The 21,167-nt window shown below is 39.7% G+C and overlaps 1 protein-coding gene across 1 annotated transcript; it reads left to right on the top strand.

Moving 5' to 3' along the window:
• The first annotated feature begins 339 nt into the window (after positions 1-339).
• On the top strand, positions 340-16,845 carry LOC114569540 (cytosolic phospholipase A2 gamma). Its single transcript, XM_028599433.1, has 15 exons — positions 340-408; positions 3,969-4,075; positions 4,187-4,279; positions 5,327-5,437; positions 6,915-7,057; positions 8,296-8,491; positions 8,609-8,714; positions 9,473-9,613; positions 12,230-12,295; positions 12,382-12,525; positions 12,732-12,878; positions 12,975-13,058; positions 13,953-14,107; positions 15,175-15,346; positions 16,132-16,845. Exons 2-15 carry the CDS (start codon positions 3,974-3,976, stop codon positions 16,302-16,304), a joined length of 1,833 nt encoding a protein of 610 aa, XP_028455234.1. The 5' UTR covers positions 340-408; positions 3,969-3,973; the 3' UTR covers positions 16,305-16,845.
• Positions 16,846-21,167: the final 4,322 nt, after the last annotated feature.

Genomic DNA, 21,167 nt, shown 5'->3' with positions numbered 1-21,167 from the left:
CTTTGAATGTGCTTGAATTGAATACAAAAAAAAAAATCCAGTACATACGGTTTGTCATCACAAAGGAAATGTTGCTATTCTTCGATCCTTTGTGGGGCAAACCTGTAGAGTTTAGTGGAAGTAGGTTAGTTTTAACTTTGGTGCAGCCAGGCTAATGGTTTCCCCCTTCTTACAGTAATCAATGCTAAGCTAGCGTAATGGGGTTTGCGTGTGTGCAGAACTTTTGGTATTCAGCCATGCACTGTCTGCTCTTGAACACACCTCCCTAGTATCCAATTAGCTCCCCCCCCCCAGACCAAACCGCCCCTCATTACCTGAGCTTATATAAGGCACCTGTGCCATCATGGCTGCATCTGGTGTTTGCTGCCTGTCAGTTGCTACGTGGGACCCTTTCTGTGACCATTTTAGGTAGGTGAGTAGATTGAAGCCATTTTTATGCTTTTAAGACTTACACATTTTGATGCAGTTTGCCTGTCTGACAGGAATCCAAAGTACTATGATACAGTATATTTATTGGTCTACTGAACACATGGTGTAAGGTAGGAATAACCAGCAGTAAGTTATGATGGCTACTGAAGGTGAAAGTTATTCCACATTACTGGCAAACCTGTTTTTAATGTGAACATGTTTTCGGACGTGTAGGTTGTCAGCTGCTGTTTTGCTTTATTTTATATATATATGACCAACACTGTTGTTTTTATATCTGTACTTTGTTTCCAATTACTATTTGTATTGATAATGGCTCTGGGACATGATTTGCAGTGACTTATCGATTGCAGTGAGCACATGTGGTGGGTACGTTGATGTACCCCTGGAACACACCTGGAGTTAGATTGCCTATCCACAGCTGGGCTCTGCCCACTTCCCCTTTTCATTTGGTCATTTTAAGTAACTTTGAGTGTAGTCGTTTAAAAAAAGAATTTACCTTTTTTAAATTGTCGACATTGTAATAAACATTTAGTCTTTTCTACTTAAATTTGATTGTCCTAATTTGAATCACCTACATTTCTAACCACCCTCTTTTCAGGCACTTTAAATTATTTCTTTATTTTTGGAACCACGTCTCTGTATTGCTTCAGTTAACGAACCTGTGTAGCCTTTGTATAACTGGGTATTAGTTAAGGTAGAATTAAAGCATATCTTTGGGGTGAGAGTCCCCAGGTGGTGTCGGATAGTTAGATTCTGGTGGTGGTTACTGCTGTGGAGCCACCGCACCTTGCCACACTACGTAGGCTAACACACCCCAACTCTTTAAACCTGACTCATCCTTACTCACCTCACACTTGGAAAGATAGCAGATTATTCCCAAAATGTGGGAATCATTCCTTCAAAGCATGTACTTATGGAATTTGAAACTTTCCCTCTTGGTCCTGCTCAGTTGAAGGAAAAAAGAAACCGTGGCAAACTATGCAAGCAGATTGGGATTTTGTTTACAGGTCAAATATAGGATATTAATAACTATGCTTTGTGTTCATTCCTTATTTATGAAACATTTTGCTGGTTTTTGGTTTGTATGTGTGTTTTAGAGCAGCCAGTGGGTTGCTATTAGCCAACTTTATAATCCGTGACGGTTTCTTAGAATTACATTCACTAAATTCAATCCAGAACAATCTTAACACACATTTTTTTTAGATTAAAAACATAATTCAAAACATGTGTAATTGCTATTCTATTCTGGCAATGGGAATTATGCAGGAGAAAGTCTTTACTGGTACAAGCCAAAACATGGGGAACATAGACCTCTAGTGTTCCATTTACGTTACTACATTCACACGATCAGAATATTTTATTGATCCCTTCAGGGAAATTATTTAGTTGCCGTTGCTCCGTCAAATTCAAGGTAAAAATGAGAGTAGGAAAAGAGTAAGTGTATAAAGTAACATAGCTACAGTAAGAAATAAATAAAAATGTTAAGTAGAAGTGAGATTAGGTTAAAAAGATGGTTTCAAAGGGACTGTACAAATTCTATTGTAGTGCAGTGGCAACATAAAGTGTGGATATAAGTTCCAGCAGTGAATAAATAACAAATTGCACAAAGTAATTATTGTATATAATTGTCCAAGAATATTGAGTGAATGTGTGGAGATATGGAATGTGATACCAGTTTTGACACTTAAGTGTGTAACACTCAGAGGAAGGAGTTATATAGTTTGATGGCCACCGGCAAGAACTACCTTCTGTGCTGCTCTCTGGTGCATCGTGGGTGTCGGAGTCTGTCGCTGAAGGTGATCCTCAGACTGAGCAGTGTGGAGTGGGTGGGATGAGTTTTTTGGATAGCCTCCTCCTCTCTGACACGGTCTTTAAGGAGTCCAGCTCCACCCCAACATCATTACTGGCCTTGCGAATCAGTTTGAGTCTGTTGGTGTCTGCCACTCTTATGGCGTTTTTCCCTTACATGGTACCTGCTCGACTTTATGGGGGAAAAAAAAAAAAAAAGTCCCTGGTACCTGCCAACAGGTACTTTTTTGGCCTTGAGCACCCTGGGGCTCACACCATCGGGGCCTGCAGCTTTCCCTGCATTGAGTCCTTCTGGCTGTCTTCTCACCTGGTCAGCCGCGAAGCACATCGTTGTGGTAACTGGGGGTGGGGGGTTGAAGTCTTTGGGGGGAATTGTAGGCCCCCCATCTGGAGGAGGGAGAGCAGATAGGAGGGGAAGGGGGGGGTGTAGTGGCTTGATCATGGAGTTGACCCTGGAAGTCGGCAGGGTGGGGGCTGCAGAGTTAATTTGCCTTATCCACTCCTCCCTCAATCCCATTGCCAGCTGACCTGAAACCAGTGATTCAACTCATGTTTGGCTGGAGTTTCCACACCAGCTTCCTCCAGTATTTCTCGTTGGCCTCCTTGATCTTAAAGCGCCCATATTATGCTCATTTTCAGGTTCATAACTGTATTTTAAGGTTGTACCAGAATAGGTTTACATGGTTTAATTTTCAAAAAACACCATATTTTTGTTGTACTGCACAGCTCTCTCTCACTGCTGCAGATCCTCTTTTCACCTGGTTTCTGTTTTAGCTACAGAGTGAGACCTCTTCATCTTCTTCTTCTGTACTAGCTTTGATTGCACTGCACATGTGCAGTAGCTCAGATGTAGAGCATGTCAGCTAGCTAACTCTAGAGACGGTAAAAGAGAGCCTGGGCGTTTCTCAATACCAAGAATGCAAACTATGGACTTGTGTTCTGGGGAGAACGTTCTTGCTGGTTGTTCTTGGAAGAATTAACTCGCAAGTTCACAAGCTCAGAAAACGCTGTTAACAGTTTGAGACGATGCGTTCTTCCTGTTATTGCTCAACACTCCCAGTACAGAGGCTACCTGCAGGGCTCCAAAATACCAGCTAGAAATAAAAACCACAACAATACAACCACTTTGTATTCAAACAATCTAACGGACAAGAAAACCTCATAATGCTACAACTATTGCAATAATATTGAAAAATAAAACTAATTGAGCTTTAATTTTATTGTTTATGGTTTAGCTCAAACACCTCTTACTTATTCAAAAGAGTGGAACGCGATCCCTACTATTAGTGTATAAGTTTAAGTCTGTTTAAATTAAACAAATAAATAAATAGGCATATGCACTGGTGTGTCCTATGTGTGCCTATTAGTATTATGTGGAATTATCATTTCTATATTGTAGTGCACTGTATATGCCCAGGGAGATGGAAATTAGAAATTCAAGGTTTGTGTCTCTCCTTTAGTCTACGTGACATGTCATAGCATGTTACCACTTCATGTACAACTGTTCATTTATCATAAAGACTGAAACTCAACTTCTAATAAATCAGAAAACAAATACACCAAAAATATGAACTAACTACAGGTAGGCTATAGCAAATAATTTAAACAAGGCGTGTGCGCGCGTGCGTGTGTGTCAAATTAATGTAATTCTGCCAGCAGTCTTAACTTAAAAATTCTAGTGGAAAACGTTAACATGTTTTTTTTGTTGATCCAATGTTTTATTTTTTTAGAGTGCATGTGGATGAATCCCAGAATGCACTTGCTTCGCTGCTTTAGCGTCTACTCCCAAGCCATGCCTACCCTTTACAGACGGACAGTGAGACCATCAACTCAACAAGTGTTTGTCATTTCAACCATATACATGAAAAAACATTTCACCGTGGCTCAAGTGGTGTTACACATTTAAAACATGATTTTTTTTTTTTTTTTTTTTTTTTTTTTGCCACAGCTGATACATTATCCAGACTTCTTTCAGCGGATTGATAGCTCCAGAGTGAACGGAACTGTGTCCATGTCCTGCTATACGACGGATGCTTCTGAGGTGAGCGATGCATGGCAAAGGTTTTATATCAGGTATGAGAACAAGGCACGGCAACAAGTTGTGGTATACCCTGGCAATCACTTTGCCTCATGATTTGAGAGCAGGGTCTTCTAAAAAGCAGCTAAAGATGTATCTTTTTTTTTTTTTTTTTTTTTTTTTTTTTTTTTTTAGCCAGGCATTCAATCAGCCATGTTGTTGATTGTATTATATCAATTTGGATGTTTCTTGCCTTAATGATTTATTAGTTGTTGGGATTTTTACTGGGTATTGATGGGTTTTAATGTATTAAAGGCCCTGAACGCCCACACGCGTTGTCAGTTAATCTGACTGACTGGACCTCTTCCCAGGAATGTGTGGGTTTGGTTAGACTGAGTGATTGACAATTTCCTCAGTCTCTTTGTTGCATCTGTTAGGGCAGGACAGATGACAGCTTTGTCATTCTTAATGGCATTCTTAATTCTTTTTCATTCTTAATTTGTGACCTAATAAATTCCCATCAAAGCTCTGGCCCACCTTCAACCCGAGCAGAGGTCCAGTAAATAACTGAAATCGCCTGAGTCGGTGTACAGAGGCTTTAATTAAATTGGCATGTGTCTGTGATTGGTGCTACATAAATAAACTTAAATGTTAAAAAGGTGCATTTCCATGTAAATTCACTGATTTCAAAATTGAAACACAACATAAGGCATTACATGATATTATTTTGCAGCAGCACACTGTCACATTAAAGCATGTTTTCATTAATAAGAAGAGTAATACAGTAACACATTTCAATGTTTGCGGCAGACTCAACTCTGGGATGAAATAGATGTATGATTCATTTCTTGATTTCTTCAAGAGATGCATAAATCTTTCAATATTTTGTGTATCACTGTTGGGTATGTTACTCTCTAATTCTTTACTTTGCAGCCTGATTGTATTTGTTGTGCTAAATTGTGTGATTGTCTTGATTTTCCCATGTGAAAACACTTGTAAATAATGCTTATTATTATTTACTAGTATTATATATTCAGTCTCATTGAGTAAGCTGTCTTTGATAATCCCCAGAAAGCCATCCGTCAGTCCCAGTCTCTGTGTGCTGGGGAACAGGAGTATGTTCACCAGAGGAAGAGAGTTGTTCTGGAGTCCCTCAGCAGTCTGGGAATAAACTGTACTACAGTAAGAAAGAATACCTCTCACACTTCAGGAAAGACAATTTTTCTTTCTTTCTTCAAATAAAACTTATTTTTGTTTAGGAATCTATGTTTGCACAAATGTCCTCTGCCAATGTACATGATGTGATAATTTTCATGCCATGGGACCTTTAATACACCATGAGCTTTATTTTGTAAATTAGGGTCCAATTTGTTTTTAAAATAAACATTAAGCAGAGGAGGTCTTTAAATGTCTTGTTCAAAGTTCGGTAGCACCTTGCCAACCAAGGCTAGCTAGCTACAGCTAGCATTAGCTGGTAACTTAAGAGAACATTTGCTGATTTTTAAGTATTGCTGTACATGCAGATAACCGGCGCCACTACCCAAAAGTCCGGTTTTTCCCGTCGGCCACACTCTGTTGAAATTTGCCTACTTTCCCTCTTTAGTGTTTAGCGCAGCACAATTGCAACCATAGTAAACACTGGTTGCTACTTCATCCTGCGTAGCTCTGCCCTCTCATTCAAAAATCATCACATCAACACTTATTTTTGGAATTCCTGGTCAATAAACCTCTTTTTATAGCAAATCATACCTAATTTCTGAGTAAGAAAAGCAGAAATTACGTATTTTTGACCAATATTTAAGACAAGATAGACTTATGTTGATGGATTATCAGACTTGTATATGTCAAAGTTTTGTCAGGATACTGTTTTGAAACAATTTTATTATTTTTAATGTAATTTTTGGGCAATGTGGTTGAACAAAACTCACATTTCTGAAATATAAACTTTGAAAATAAGTCAAATTTGACCCGAGGACAACTTGAAGGTCAATCTTTAGGACAGCTTTGATATGAAAGGGTGGGGGACTGGCCCATTTCTCCAACGCTCTATTGTTCCGACCTCTCAATAGCCCAAAAAATTCCCTTTGGTCGTACAGCCCACTAGTCCGACGTCCCACTGGTGGCAAAAATACGAATCCCACAATGGCCACGCCAAGACCCGCCCTAGGAAGCGGCTCGATTGGTTGGGGTTAGGTATTGACCTCAAATGGTTGAGGTTAGGATAGCCGATTGGTCAGGGGATAGGACCTGTACAAATGGGGTTACCTTGGGTAAGCATGGATGCCTGGCCAATAAATGCTATTGGCGTGGCCATAGTGGGACTGGTAAAATCGCTGGTGGACATCGGACTAGTGGGCTGTAGGACCAAAGGGAATCTTTTTTTGGTAATTGAGTTTGGAACAATGGAGCGTCGGAGAAATGACATGGCACCGAAGACATGAAGGAAATTTGCTGCTGGTCGGATTCAAACTCTGGGCCATTGAAGAATAAACTTCTACACATAGGCGTGCTACTGAGATACCCAGGCGCCCCAGTTGCTAAATTTTTTTTAAACTCATAACCTCATGAATAACTCTTACAATGAAGTATGTAAAAATAATAAGACATTGTCTTATAGCTGACTTAACACATTAACCCTCTCTCATCATGTCTCCACAAGGATTCGGTTCCCCACATCGCTCTGTTGGCATCAGGTGGGGGTCAGAGAGCAGCTGTGGGGCTGCTCGGTTCCCTCTATCAGATGGAAGAGGAACATCTGGTGGACACGCTGCTCTACCTGGGATCAGTTTCTGGGTCAACATGGTAACAATAAGCACACGTAACACAGATAGAAATGAGTGCCCAAACTTAACTGTCATTGCTGCATGATGCTCACTTTTTCTGGCTAAACTCCACTACTATGGCCCCTGAAAGGACCGCCTTCAGGCGGTGCCTGTAGCCGGTTCACAGAACAACTGCCGCTGGTAGCCGGCGTCCTGGAGCTCTGTAGTGGCTAAATACAACCGGCAACTGCCTGTTAGAGTAGCGATGAGGAGGCAACAGAGTAAAAGATTTTACTGAACAAAAGGCTTACAAACTGAAGTTGTCCTGAGGGCGGGCATGCATGCATGCATGCATGCATGCAGGCAAGCAAAACGAAGACCAAAACCCACTAGAAAAACAAAAGACACGGACCAGCAAGGAGCGAACGCAGGGAATGAACAGGGAGAGAAGGCGACGAACCGACAAGAAAGCAATGACTAGATACATTACCTTTACATTACATGTCCTTTAGCTGACACTTTTATCCAAAGCGACTTCCAATTAGATAAGCGCTTTGAACCTTGGAGGTGCAAACATAAGACAACTAGTAGGAAGTGCAAGTACATTAGCTTTAAATGAGCAAAACTACAAAGAGCCATATGAAAGTGCAGGGGGACATTTTGTGTGTAGTGCTATTTGTTTGAGTACCAGAGCGACTAGGCTGCCAAATCTCATTCTAATGTTGAATTGTTTTTTATGCTGACTTTTGTGCTTTTCTTTTACTAAATGAAGACCTTTCCACCATACATTTGTGCATAGAAATTCCCATTCAATGTGAAGCCCCATGCCATGTCGAAATGAAACCTGGTTTGAAATAGTTTTATGATTTTAATTTATTCAGATAACTGCATTTTCAAATTTTGTGTAAAGATTGGTTGATCTGGAATGGTTATTTAGATTTTAAAGACCACCGAAGCGTTAAACGAATCATTCTAAAGACCATCTTCTCTGAGTGAATTGATAATTTACAGTATTATACATTTTAGAAATCCCGGAGTATTTAACATCTGCATGAGTGTATGGGCATTGAAATAAATACATACGAGTAACATGCTGTTTAAGCCCCCAGTTTTAAATTAGACTGCTAAAATGTAAGTATATTATTTAATAACATTTAATTAACATTTATACAGTTAACATTTAACTGAGACAGCTGTATTGTTTCAGTACGTACAGAAAAAATGCTTGGTTGTTCTCAATGTTCTAAAGCTCCTTGACCTATGTGTCCCCTGTGATAGGTCCATGTCCTCCATCTACAGCAACCCACAGTGGAGTAAAAGCCCTGACAGCCTGAACACAGCGGTGTCCAGGCTGTCGGGCCCTGAGGTTCCGCTGGAGGAAGCTTTGGCCTGGTTGGATGAGAGGGCAAAGGAGGGGTACTTCTCTCTCAGTGATGTCTGGGGGGTTTTGACCTCTGCTGGGATCATGAAACAGGTGCCAGGGCGATGACCAACACACTATTACTCTTATGTCCCATTTGAAACGCAGCACACTCTGTTACGAAGATTATATATGTGTAGTCCTTCACAGAAATATCTTGTGTTTTATTAGATGGACCTACGGCATCTTTCAGACGAGGCCAGCAGAAAAGCTACCAACCCTTACCCAGTCTACACCGCCATAGAGAAGTACTGCTACTCAAACGGGCCCATACAAGGTACACATACACAGGGTGCAATTTGGGATCATGAACAAAACACGCAAGAATGAAATGCCCCTTGCAAAACAATGGGTATAGTGCCACTCGGCCAGGCAAGCCAAACACCAAGTATGCTCTTCAGTAATCAATGGAAAATACAGCGCTTTCAAGCCGGAGAGCGCAGTTCATTTCGCGGCTTAAACAAAATAATTTTTGTTAATGTCTTAATCCAAACTACAATCTTTTTTTTATTTTTATTTTTTTTCTAAACTTAACCGTGCCTAATTTCCACCTGATGCACAATTTTTCTGGCTAAACTCAACTACGTGGCCCCTGAAAGGACAGTCATCTGGTGGTGCCTGTAGCCGGCTGACAGTCACCTACCAATTGCCGCTGCTGTTTGTGATTAGTTTAAAGAAATGCAATCATAGGCGGTGCTTAGCTCTGGACACATTGACAGTGGCTCTGCAAAATAATCTCAGGAAGGAACTTGTTTTAGTGGAACATTTGCACCCCGCAAAAGAAAAAGGCCACATACAATATTAAGTGAAGGTAACGGTTGACACAATATAGTAAGGTGAGCTATTTAAATTAGCTGGATACATGGTTAAATGTAATTTGTAAGTGTATTGTCAATAGCAATCCCACCAATGGCATCACACAGAGCGGAAGGTGAGGGAAATGTCCGGCAGTTACCCAGGAAATGTACTTCCGTTGATCCAGACCAGCACCTTAGTGACTTAATGGCAAGTGTAAACTGATTTTCTCTCTTTCAGGGAAATGGTTCGAGGTGACCCCGCACGAGGCTGGTTTCACAGAGTTGGGTGTCTTTGTGGAAACTTCTCTCCTGGGGAGCAAATTTCTGAACGGAAAGCTGCTGGTGAAGGAGCCAGAGATGGACATGGTCGAACTACAAGGTGTGTGTTCACAGAGTAGTATGGACTTACAGTAACTAAACACTAAACCAATTCATACCTGGCTTTTATTTTGAAGTTATTTAAGTATTTGAGGTCTTGATAATCATATATGCGTTCTTACTTTTCTCTTTGAAACCAAATTTCCAGAGGTTTTAACAGACTGGATCAGCAAGTACTGTAACTACACATGCTTTGGTTATAAAAATCAAAGGCATTAGGATTTGGTGTCTTGATTGATTCTAACATTAATGAAATAATGTGTGCTGCACTAACAATAACCGCATTTAATCACCAATAATACTCAGTAACAGGTTTTCAAAGAGAGCTAGATCAATCTAAAAGCTGCAACCGCATATAGAAACTAATTCATATTAAAATATACAGTAGTGGCATCATGTCAAAATGCATCATGGCATTAAAAGGCTTACAATTCTTAAAAGGAATGAGTATTTCAAAATCGTAATACAAATGCGGTAACACTTTATTTGAAGGGTTGTGCAGAAGACTGATCTGACACCATCATAATTATTAATCTTGACACCTGTTTTGAACATGAATGAGTCTTTTTGAATGTTCACAACTGTTGTCATGAAGTGTAATTCAGTAAATTGTGACACTTTGAATGTAGCATTGTTTGAGATGTTTATTAAACTTGACATCAAGCAAGACAATGTAACCTGTCAATGTCTTTTCTAATGAGAACTTGACATCAACCTAGACAACATTACTTGTCATACATATATCATGGCAGGCCTACATTTTAAACTTTAAGAAACTACTTAGCTCTGTGTTAACATTACATTAAACTGTCAGGTGGTTTAATTGGCAGTAAAGTGGAACCATTTGGACTGCATCATTAAGATGTCATAAACGTTATAAGACCAGTTGGATAACACGTATCAATAGATTAAAATGACGTGACCATTACACGTACTGCCAACTGGGTTGGGATAACAGCAACAGCTACTTGTTGCTAAAGTAACTGCTAACTGTAGTTGGCTGCCATTATCTAGTTAGCTCGGATAGCTGTACAGCTGTTCAATTAGCTGACTCTCTCAGTATCTCCCAGGGGAACTGATCATACGCCTTCTCCAGATGCATAAAAACACATGTACAATGGATGGGCAGACTCCCAGGCCCCCTCCAGGATCCTTGCGAGAGCGAAGAGCTAGACTGTGGTTCCACGACCAGGATGGAATCCGCATTGCTCAGATTGTTTAGGGTTTCCAATATTTTAGAAAAAAGCTAAAGCACAACCAGAAAACCCAAGAAGTTCTATAGTTGGTGTTCCATTATTTCTGAAACCTGTAGTGTTGGCGAGTTTCGGATATTCTGTTTGGTGCGTTATACAAATGGCAATGTGAAAGCAAACCGAATCGTACGGAGTCTCCGGAACTAAAGGTGTGAAAGCACCCTTAGTTAACAATTGATACATATCTAATGAACTTCAGACTTTGTGAAACTAAATACATGAAAAAATCTTAAATCTAGTGTCTAAATGTTGATTTCCCACACTGGTCCAGCAACTCCAAGTAAGCTAAAGAGCTAGCACTGTGGATTTCACTTCGAAGCTGCCCGTGAAAACCCAGCGTAACGCACATTCAGCACTATTGGCTACTGTAAACCCTAACCAATATATAAAAAGTCCCTCTTTGGCCTTTGATTGGCTAGTACTTGTTCCCTTTGTTGGTTATATTTGTTAGGTTAAGGCACAAAGCGTGAGATGGGTTAGGGCAGGGGGTCACCAACACGGTGCCAGTGGGCACCAGGTAACCCCCAAGGACCACATGAGTAGACCTCAGGCCTGTTCTAAAAATGAAAAATGTATATTGATATTATCGGTTTCCCACTTTTTTTTTAAGTCATTTTTTGATAATTGTGAGAAATCATTAACATGATCAGTGTCTTCACATAGATGAGTATCATTAATCATTAATAATCATATATAACTAAAGGCAAACTGAGCAAATTTGTTCCTTTAGAAGAGTGTATCAAACTGGTAGCCCTTCGTATGACTCAATACCCATGAAGTAGCTCTGTTGCAAAAAGGTTGACCCCTGAGTTAGGGTAAGAATACCAGGGTAAATCAATCAGAGGCAGAGTAGGGCGGGGACATGCCTTCACCAGCAAATTTACTTACTGTGAACACTGCTGAATGGGATCAAACACAGCAGAGGCCAGTTTTATGATTACACTACAGAGATGTGTTTTTTTTTTTTTCTTCAGGTTTGGCTTTTTGAACCCTGGGGCTGAGTCAGTAATTATACAGCTGTACAGCTAACTAGCTAACAAGAGCTAACTAAGTTAATGGTTACTTAAGCAACAAGTAACGTTAGTCTTAAGTTAACGTCATCTGTCCAAAACTCAGTAAATCAAGTCAATCACATTCAACAATGAATGGAATCACACTGAATCTTTCCATATTAAAATTAATCGTCCCTGAACCGTATCGTAGCCCGTGTATCTACATAGGTATGGGATTGTCTCATAAGGGAGAGATGCACACCCCTACAGAACACTTGATCTGCAGGTATTGATAGATTGATGTCGATTGTTGATCACATTTGCATATTATTAGTCTTTGTCAATCTTTGTGTGTGTGCTGAAACCGTGCAGGTATTTTAGGTTCTGCGTTGGCTCTAGACCAGACGATCAAAGACCTCATCCCTCCCTGGCTGAATGGTAATCACAGGTTGACAGTGTCATACATACATAAATGTAAATACTTTTCAAAGCTGTGGAGATAAATCTGTGTGTCTGTGTCTCAGTGTCTGGACAGATAGACCGTGCTGCTGAAGACTACCTGCGTGTGTACAATGCTCTTGATAAACTTGTAGGCCTGACCAGAAGCACCACAATGAAGGATCCTACCGCTCTGTCTCACCTGGACAAGTTGCAGAAAAAACTAGAAGGTATTGTGGATGATAAAGTTGACACTGCTAAGATGATCCATAACAATGAACTATTAAATCCAATAGTTTGCAAGATGTTAGCTACTGATACCCAGAAAGTAATGCCATCAAGTTTTCAATTTTCTTCCCTTTTCAACTCTTGTGTCTGTGATGTCTGTGAAATGTCTTATTAAAATGACAGTCCATTAGATTCTTATCTTTTCCAGACATGCTAAATCATGATAAGTCAGTGTGGCTGGAGTCCAAGAGTTCGGGGGAAAGAAAAAGTAGTTTTGGCAAGTGGAGTCTGGAGCTGATGGCGGCGGTACAGACCTGGAGCCAGAGTCTGGAGGACGGAGCTTTCAAAACAAATGGTCAGTGTAAGGCAGATAAACAGACTGGTCTGTTGTAGACGAACAAACCCATTTTATCTCAAGAGATATAATTCTTTTCAATGTGTTTTCCCCCAGTCTCTCTGCTTAATAAGCACGTACTACCCATGATTAGGAAATGGGAGTGGGGAACTACCGGGAACTACCTCTACCAATACCAAGGTGAGAAGACAGACCTCTTCAGCAATTAAGCAATCATTCAATCAATCAACATTTATTTGTATAGCCCTTACAGCAACCAGCAGGTATCCAAAGTGCTTTACATCAAGGACCAATAATAAAAACACAACCTTATTATATAGCTTTTTCAGGTTGATACTTCTGAGTTTCTACTAGAACATGTTTACATGCTAAAATGTACAAACAAAACACTTTATTTTTCTCATATTGCCCAAGGCTGTTGCACCTATGTCGAGACGCTCTGTTGGAGCGTGAGTCTCTTTAAGCACTTTCTACCATTAAAGAAAAATCCAATCCATTGCAAATTAGTTCTATAAAACAATGGAGCAGATGAAAGTGTAGGCACCTGACATCACACAATCGCAAGTGACCAAAACGGTTTGTCCCAATGGGTAAGGTATAGGGCTGGGTACTGAATTCAATACTTTTTAGGCACTGACCGAATGGCCTCAAGTATCGAAAAACGCCTCGTTATTCAATACCTAATTTCAATACCTAAGGAGTAAATCTCATCAGTCAGTGAGCCAATAAGCAAACAGCATGCTTCTACAAAGATGTAATAATGCTGCTGATTGGCTACACATTGTAGAGACACGCAGGAAAAACACTACTTTACTCACAGAGACTGGGCTCACGTAGTAGGAGCTGAAAAATAAATAAAAATTGGTATTGAAAAAAGTATCCTTTAGGAACCAATATCTAAGTCATGGTATTGGTATCGGTATTGAACATTTTTGAACGATACCTGGGCCCTTGTAAGGTAATGTTTTTACAAATTCCAGCACACACAATAATTGGCAAATGCAATACAATAATGAAGAAAATGCCTGAAGATTGGATGCAATTTAAATACTTTCAACTTCTGTTGCTGGGCAGATTCCACAGTTCCACCTTACCTCCGCTCTACAGAGACATTACACCTGATAGACGCCGGGCTGCTGATTAACGTACCCTACCCTTCATTCCTGGGAGAAAAGAGAGATATCGACCTCCTCATTGCACTGGAGTACAGCGCCGGAAACATGTTTGAGGTACAGAGTGTGTGTGTGTGTGTGTGTGTGTGTGTGTGTGTGTGTGTGTGTGTGTGTGTGTGTGTGTGTGTGTGTGTGTGTGTGTGTGTGTGTGTGTGTGTGTGTGTGTGTGTGTGTGTGTGTGTGTGTGTGTGTGTGTGTGTGTGTGTGTGTGTGTGTGTGTGTGTGTGTGTGTGTGTGTGTGTGTGTGTGTGTGTGTGTGTGTGTGTGTGTGTGTGTGTGTGTGTGTGTGTCTGTGTGTGTGTGTGTGTGTGTGTGTGTGTGTGTGTGTGTGTGTGTGTGTGTGTGTGTGTGTGTGTGTGTGTGTGTGTGTGTGTGTGTGTGTGTGTGTCCTTTTGGTATAACCCTGACCTCAACAGAGGGGTAACAATAAATGGGGACAGAATGTCCGGTTCCATTGGTACCATACATAGCTTTTGGCAATTGAAACGCAAATATTACCGTTCTTATGTGTAACAGACTTTATTGAAATGAGGCCTTTCAGTCTGTTTGAACATTAAATTGGCAGCAGTATTATACAATATATTGTATGGGCCTTTGACTGCAATCCAATAAAATCAAAGCTATTTTGTAAGTAAAATACTTACAAATGAAATACTGATACTACTATTGGGCCATTGTTGAACAGTCCATTATTTTCATTATGGAAGGTTATTTCTTTTACTACACTTAATGCAACCGAGTCTACAGTTCATTTTAGATGCTTTAATGCAAACGCCGGTCTCCCAACATCACGGCCCTTCACTGTGAGACTATGAAGCTAGACATATAGACTATGAAGGTACTAAAACAAACTTTACATTAACCTTCAGCCAAAATCTGTGATGTGGAGATAAGTTAAAACTAAAAAGACCCCCTTGTCCCTTCAGTAAATGTGAAAACAAACATTTTAAACATTTTATGGTTAGCTTCGACTCTCTTTCCATTTTTGATTGAAAGTGCAACAACAAATGGGTTATGTTTTATGTTCCAGCTTTGCTTAATGTTATGTAATTTGATCAAGTAGGATTTATTGCGCAAACCAGCGTGAAAGCTGTGAAACAATGTTGATCCTCTACTCCCTTCAGACTCTGACTCTTGCCAGAGACTATGCAGCAGAGGTGAAGAAGCCTTTCCCAGAGATAGACGCCAAAATCCTGAAGGAGAGAGACTGGCCAAAGGGCTGCTACGTGTTGGAGGGAAAAGGGAAGGAGCCCACCATTGTTTACATGCCGCTCTTCAACAGAGACAACTGCAAAGGTCTGTTACACGCACACACACATACATGCAGATTGCTCTTACCAGTGTATCGCTGTGTGTACTTCGTCCGCAGCAGTCCTCTCCAATTGCTCCCAAAATGCCCCAGTTAAAGAGAAAGTGCCGTAAACATATTCTTTGTAAATCTTTACAATAGTTTTCCGAAAGAACAAAGCAGGCCTGCTTATTTCCACGATCCAAATTTTCTTCAAAACTTGCCTTCTTTAGCCCAGTTCAGACCAAAGATTCGCAACGAGCCGAAACATTTAAGAACTTCGCAGAGAAAAGTTGCAGCAGTCTGAACCGGCTCCACTCAAGCCGGCTGGCGTTGCCTGCGAATCAGTTGGTCTGGTCGCAGAGGTTGGTTTTAGAACGTTGGCGAAGTCAGCTGGTAAAGTAAGCTACAAACTATAGAAAGAAATAAAATGATCCATAATCCATTTTATTCCTATGTTCCAAACCGTCAAAAAGCTGACAAAGCTAGTGGACATGGCAGACCTTTATACGGAGGCTGAACGTGTGCTACAAAGTAGGCTACAAAGAATCGTTATGGAGCGGACGCCATCTCGTCGCATTGGTTTGAACTGTCCGGTTTAAGAACGCTGCCGACCGGTGCGTTGCAAGTAGTTGCAAGTTTCAACTTGTCTTTTGTTGCGAATCTTTGGTCTGAACTGGGCTTCGTCTGTGCTCATTTTTCAAAAAAAGCTTTTAGCGCTACGCTTTTAGCAAGGTGTCAAGAAGGGTAGCAGGTGATTGGAGCCTGAACAGGTCTTTACGGTTTTCTGTAGATGCAGCGGCGTTCAAAGCAAAGATGGAGGAGTTCTCCACCTTCCAGCGTCCCTACAGCCAGAAGAAGATTAAGTTTGAGTTGGAGACGGCGAAAGCCAACATAAAGACCAACAAGGAAACTCTGCTGCGGGAGATCAAGAAGGCTGTTCTCCGCCGACACAACAAGATATAGGGTGGGGGCACCATCAGGGTAGGACCAAGGGTATAATCATGAACGAAATAACGAAACTTAGGTGGGAAAAACATTGTCGTTAACTGAAATAAAAATAAAAACGAGGCATTACAAAAAAGATTACGAATGTAGAATAATGTTACTAGTTGCACTTAAATATAATAAGAATGTAAAAAGTTTCCATAAGAGACAAAGTGTGTTTTGGTGTATGCTTATTGCACGGAGTTGTGTGCTGTTAGAGACGGTGGTTCCCTGAATATAGGAAACTCAAAACATAATACAGTGGCCCCCACCCTGGCGGGTGTTGTGTTAAGATGGCAGTCCCAGTGAGGAAGAAGAGGGGGCCCAAGAAGGAAAGGATAAGAAATGAGGGAAAGGTTAGATCGGGGCTGACATGGTCTGACAGTCTAGAGATACGTGGACCGGCTCTGGCTTTTTGTCTGTTGCTAGGGAAACTTAGTCTCTGCATGCTTTGTGATCCCACTGATCTGTGTATTGTAACTCTGATGCTTGACTGATTAAACAAATGTATTTGCCTTTATCTTATCTTATTTGGCTCTTGATTATGATCCATGTCATTCCAATTTAACGACTGAGTGGGGATATATAGGTCTTTTATTGGAGTCAGACACAATATCCCAAAAGGGGGGGGATGCAGAGGAGGAAATCCCAACACTAACTGAAACTGTAATGTCTGTTTCAAAACTAACAAAAGGATCACGTAAATGTCCTTAGTTTTCGTCTTTGTCAACGTCTTTCATAGAGAAAATAACTTTATATCTTTCAGAGTTGACATTTCTGACCATAGACCTGTTTTATACGGTCTATGCCATAGATGTATATAGTTTGTGATGGGGAACCCAGAAATTCGACATTCCGCGTTGAATTGAACACAACATAGTCCATGCCCCTCGCCTGGCATCATGGCGGTACTGAAAGTCGGAAGAAAACAGCAGGATTTGATTAGGACTGTCAGATTAAAAGTGTGCCTTGCAGTGGAAGGTGGTATAATAATAATAATAATAATAATAATAATAATAGGACAATTTATTCAAGGGAAAAATCCCACTAATTTAAAAGTACATTTGAGAAGCGCACACAAGGAGGCTAGCCTAGCTTACCTTAACAAGGTAAAGGAGAATGCAAAGCCCCTTTTCCTGAAACAGAAGCTAATGTGGATGTATGGGTACAGGACATGGATGTATGGGTACAGGGCATGGATGTATGGGTACAGGACATGGATGTATGGGTACAGGGCATGGATGTATGGGTACAGGGCATGGATGTATGGGTACAGGGCATGGATGTATGGGTACAGGGCATGGATGTATGGGTACAGGGCATGGATGTATGGGTACAGGGCATGGATGTATGGGTACAGGGCCAGGCAGCATGACGGAGAACCGCAGGACAGAGCACTACAGGCAGGCTTTCACCGGAGACCCGATAGCTGCTGGGTAGTAAATATGCAGGAATGCAAGCGGTGGGAAGTGTGGGTTAATGTGTATTGATACTGGGATGTCTACACCAGAGATCTTCAAAAGGGGTCAAAGATTCCTAGGGGTTGTAGAGTCACTGTAGGGGGGGTCTCCAAATTACTGTAAATTTTTGAAAGTTAAAATTTTTTTTTTAAATGTCTAAACAATTCCCACATATTGGCAAATATAAATCTCCACTGATAGGCTTACAGGCCTATAGGTAATGTAGTCACTAAGAGCCATGCCCAGATACAGTTCATCCTAAAGATTCACTGTGCCCCATAAAAGAGGATTTATAAAATCATGCCAACAATTAATATTTTATTAGCACTAAAAAGGTATGTATATAACCTTTAAGCTGCCCTCCACATTATTGTAGCCCCAGTTTATTTAACATTTTATACAATATACTGGATGCAGTAGGGGGTCCCTGCTCCATCGCTCCTTCAGTTAAGGGGTCATTGGCTTAAAAATATTGAAGACCCCTGGGATGCACAACGGAGTCGATTGACTTCAAAAAATTACTCAAACCAAAGCCTGTTGATGTGTCTTCTTTAGTTTATTGGCTATTTAGGTTTTTCCTGTCACACGTTACTTACACATTGTGCTCTTACTGCGGCGTCTTGTGTAGACGGTATACATATGTGTGCTCATATGTACATTTTATGTAGCCTACTGGTGTTATTGTTGAATACATGTTAATACATATTTCTAAAATTTTGTTTTTGAGTTATTACACAATACTTTTTCTGACCTTTTTGAATCTTGGCCCTGACAAATATTACAAAAAAGAAAAACTAAATAAACTAAACTAGCAAACCGGCTTTAAAAACTAAGCAAAACTCAACTGAATTTGAAAACAAAGTCAAAACGAAATAAAAATAAACTAATGAAAAATGCAAAACTATAATAACCTTGGGTAGGACACGCCCAGATCTCTTTTTATGGTCATTGCAATAGAGCTGTGCAATATACTGTATCAATATTATATTGACATCGATATGAGGCTAGATATCGTCTTCAATTTTAGATATCGTAAATGGCTTAAGTTTAGTATTTTCTGGTTTTAAAGGCTACATCACAGTAAAGTGATGTAATTTTCTGAAATTACCAGACAAATTATTTTTTTAACCTGGCAATATAGTTTCGGTTTAGTTTTTTCTTCAAGGTTTTTAGTTTTTTGAGTTTCAGTTTCCTCAAAATACTTGTCACTGCTCGTTTTCATTTTTAGACTGTCAAATTCAATCTAAGGAGCCTGACTACTGACCCTTCCGATCTCAGTCAGATGTCTGAAATGTGGTTATGAATAAAATGGATCATTCCATTCGGCAGAATGTTGGTTTTTACATAGAATTCCTTGCTTTTACAATACATCATGATACATAGCTTAATATATAGACAAAAATCAGAAGTGCCGGTGTTGTGCCTAAAAGTGATTATCTGCAAAACTTGATTCGCAATGATCGTGCTGTTAAAGCTGTATTGCCCAGTTTATATATGCCCGCAGCTCACTTGGAAAACTGCTGGAAACTGGTTACTATTAGCCCTTTTAAATGTTTTTGAAAAGTACTGGGTGGAGTATAATCTGTCAAATGTTTGTGCACGATCAAAGTTCTTTGATCATGCATGTGGTCTCAAACACTCTGTTCTTGGTGAGGTCTTGGTTTAGGTGGTCTCGACTACAACACTGCTCAACCCATTCAGCCTCTATTTTCTTATGCAAAAGTTATTTTGTATTTGTTTCTTTGTTTATTTCATATTAATGTTCAATATGTTTGTTCACCAATGCAAATTCCACATAAGTGTAACCTATTGTGGCAAGATATAGAGTATGACATAGTCTATTTTGATGTTTATGAAACAGCTTCTGTTTTAATCCCAAATAGAGAGAATATTGAGTTAATTCAAATCCATGTAATCAGGCAAATTTTAATTGAAAAGCACTTCCTGTCAGTCTAGCTAGCTAGCAGCTATAATGTTACCCAGCATGCCGTTCGGCTGTGTAAATTTGTAGGCTAAATGTAAAATTATTAGTGTTAGAAATTGTTAAAGCCACAAATAGTTGTGTGCTATGGTGTTTTATCCTGTTAAAGAGTTAGTTGTGGGTTATTAATTGTCGTTATAAATTTACAACCATGAGTGAGAAGGGTACAAAGTTAACACGGATCCCGTTCTGAAGTCACTCGTAGATCAATTTGGCCGTAGCGTACTCTGCTGCATTGTATTACTATATGAAAAATTAGGGTCATATGGGAAATACCGGTATGCTGCCCAGCACTACTACAATGAATCAAAAGCACGAAAGTGAATTGTCAATAAAATTCTTATTTGAGTATTAAATTTTGTATTTTCTGGGCCATAGACTAATTATTCCTAAGAAACAATATTTAGATTTAATTCATTGCGTTGATTAAATTCAAATCGATGTGCAGATTTAATGTAGATGATTATTTATTCAATTATATATCATTGATATGTAGAATTAAAATGTTTATAAGTACTATTTTACACATTAGGGAGTTTATATTTTTCAAATCAACTCTATTTTTTTTAGGTTATAATTAATTCTGTACAGTTTTCTATTCAAATATACTCATATTAAATGGATAACTATTAAGGGTCTCATTTAATTAGTATTTACTCAATACCAAACCATGTGAAATTTAATTAATATTGCTTATAATCTGTTGCCTCATTTTTGAGTAGATATGGTGTATCTTTTCTTACAGTGTATATGTGTGCTGTCTTTTTTTCCAGTGTTTGCTTTTTGGGATCAATACAAATCTATCCATCTATATATTTTGATGTGAGTCTAAATAAATAAGTGAAATGATAGTATTTTGTCCTCCTTAACTTGGTAACTGTTCCTTTTCTCCACTTTGTGGAATATGCCTATCGGATTTCGGGTAAAAACACTTTACCGAGAATCTCCGTTGTTGAAGCAACCTCCTTCTTCAACTCTGAACAACTGAGTATAACTTTGATATTGCTCTAATTAAAATTGTGGTTTGAAAAAATGGATAATTCAGACCATACTTTTGTGCAAAATTACTTTGAATGTGCTTGAATTGAATAAAAAAAAAAAAATCCAGTACATACGGTTTGTAATCACAAAGGAAATGTTGCTATTCTTCGATCCTTTGTGGGGCAAACCAGTAGAGTTTAGTGGGAGTAGGTTAGTTTTAACTTTGGTGCAGCCAGGCTAATGGTTTCCCCCTTCTTACAGTAATCAATGCTAAGCTAGCGTAATGGGGTTTGCGTGTGTGCAGAACTTTTGGTATTCAGCCATGCACGGTCTGCCCTTGAACACACCTCCTTAGTATCTAATTATAATTATCCAATGACTACTGAAGGTGAAAGTTATTCCACATTACTGGCAAATCTG

The sequence above is a fragment of the Perca flavescens genome, chromosome 15 (genome assembly GCF_004354835.1).
Source record: "Perca flavescens isolate YP-PL-M2 chromosome 15, PFLA_1.0, whole genome shotgun sequence".
Taxonomy (NCBI): domain Eukaryota; kingdom Metazoa; phylum Chordata; class Actinopteri; order Perciformes; family Percidae; genus Perca; species Perca flavescens.
This window is presented reverse-complemented; position numbering and strand designations above follow the sequence as displayed.

Coding starts and splice junctions, on each gene's coding strand:
- LOC114569540 (XM_028599433.1), top strand. CDS start 3,974: ATGTGGATGAATCCCAGAATGCACTTGCTTCGCTGCTTTAGCGTCTAC. Junction 7,058..8,295: donor TCAGTTTCTGGGTCAACATG/GTAACAATAAGC, acceptor CCCCTGTGATAG/GTCCATGTCCTCCATCTACA. Junction 14,108..15,174: donor GCGCCGGAAACATGTTTGAG/GTACAGAGTGTG, acceptor TACTCCCTTCAG/ACTCTGACTCTTGCCAGAGA.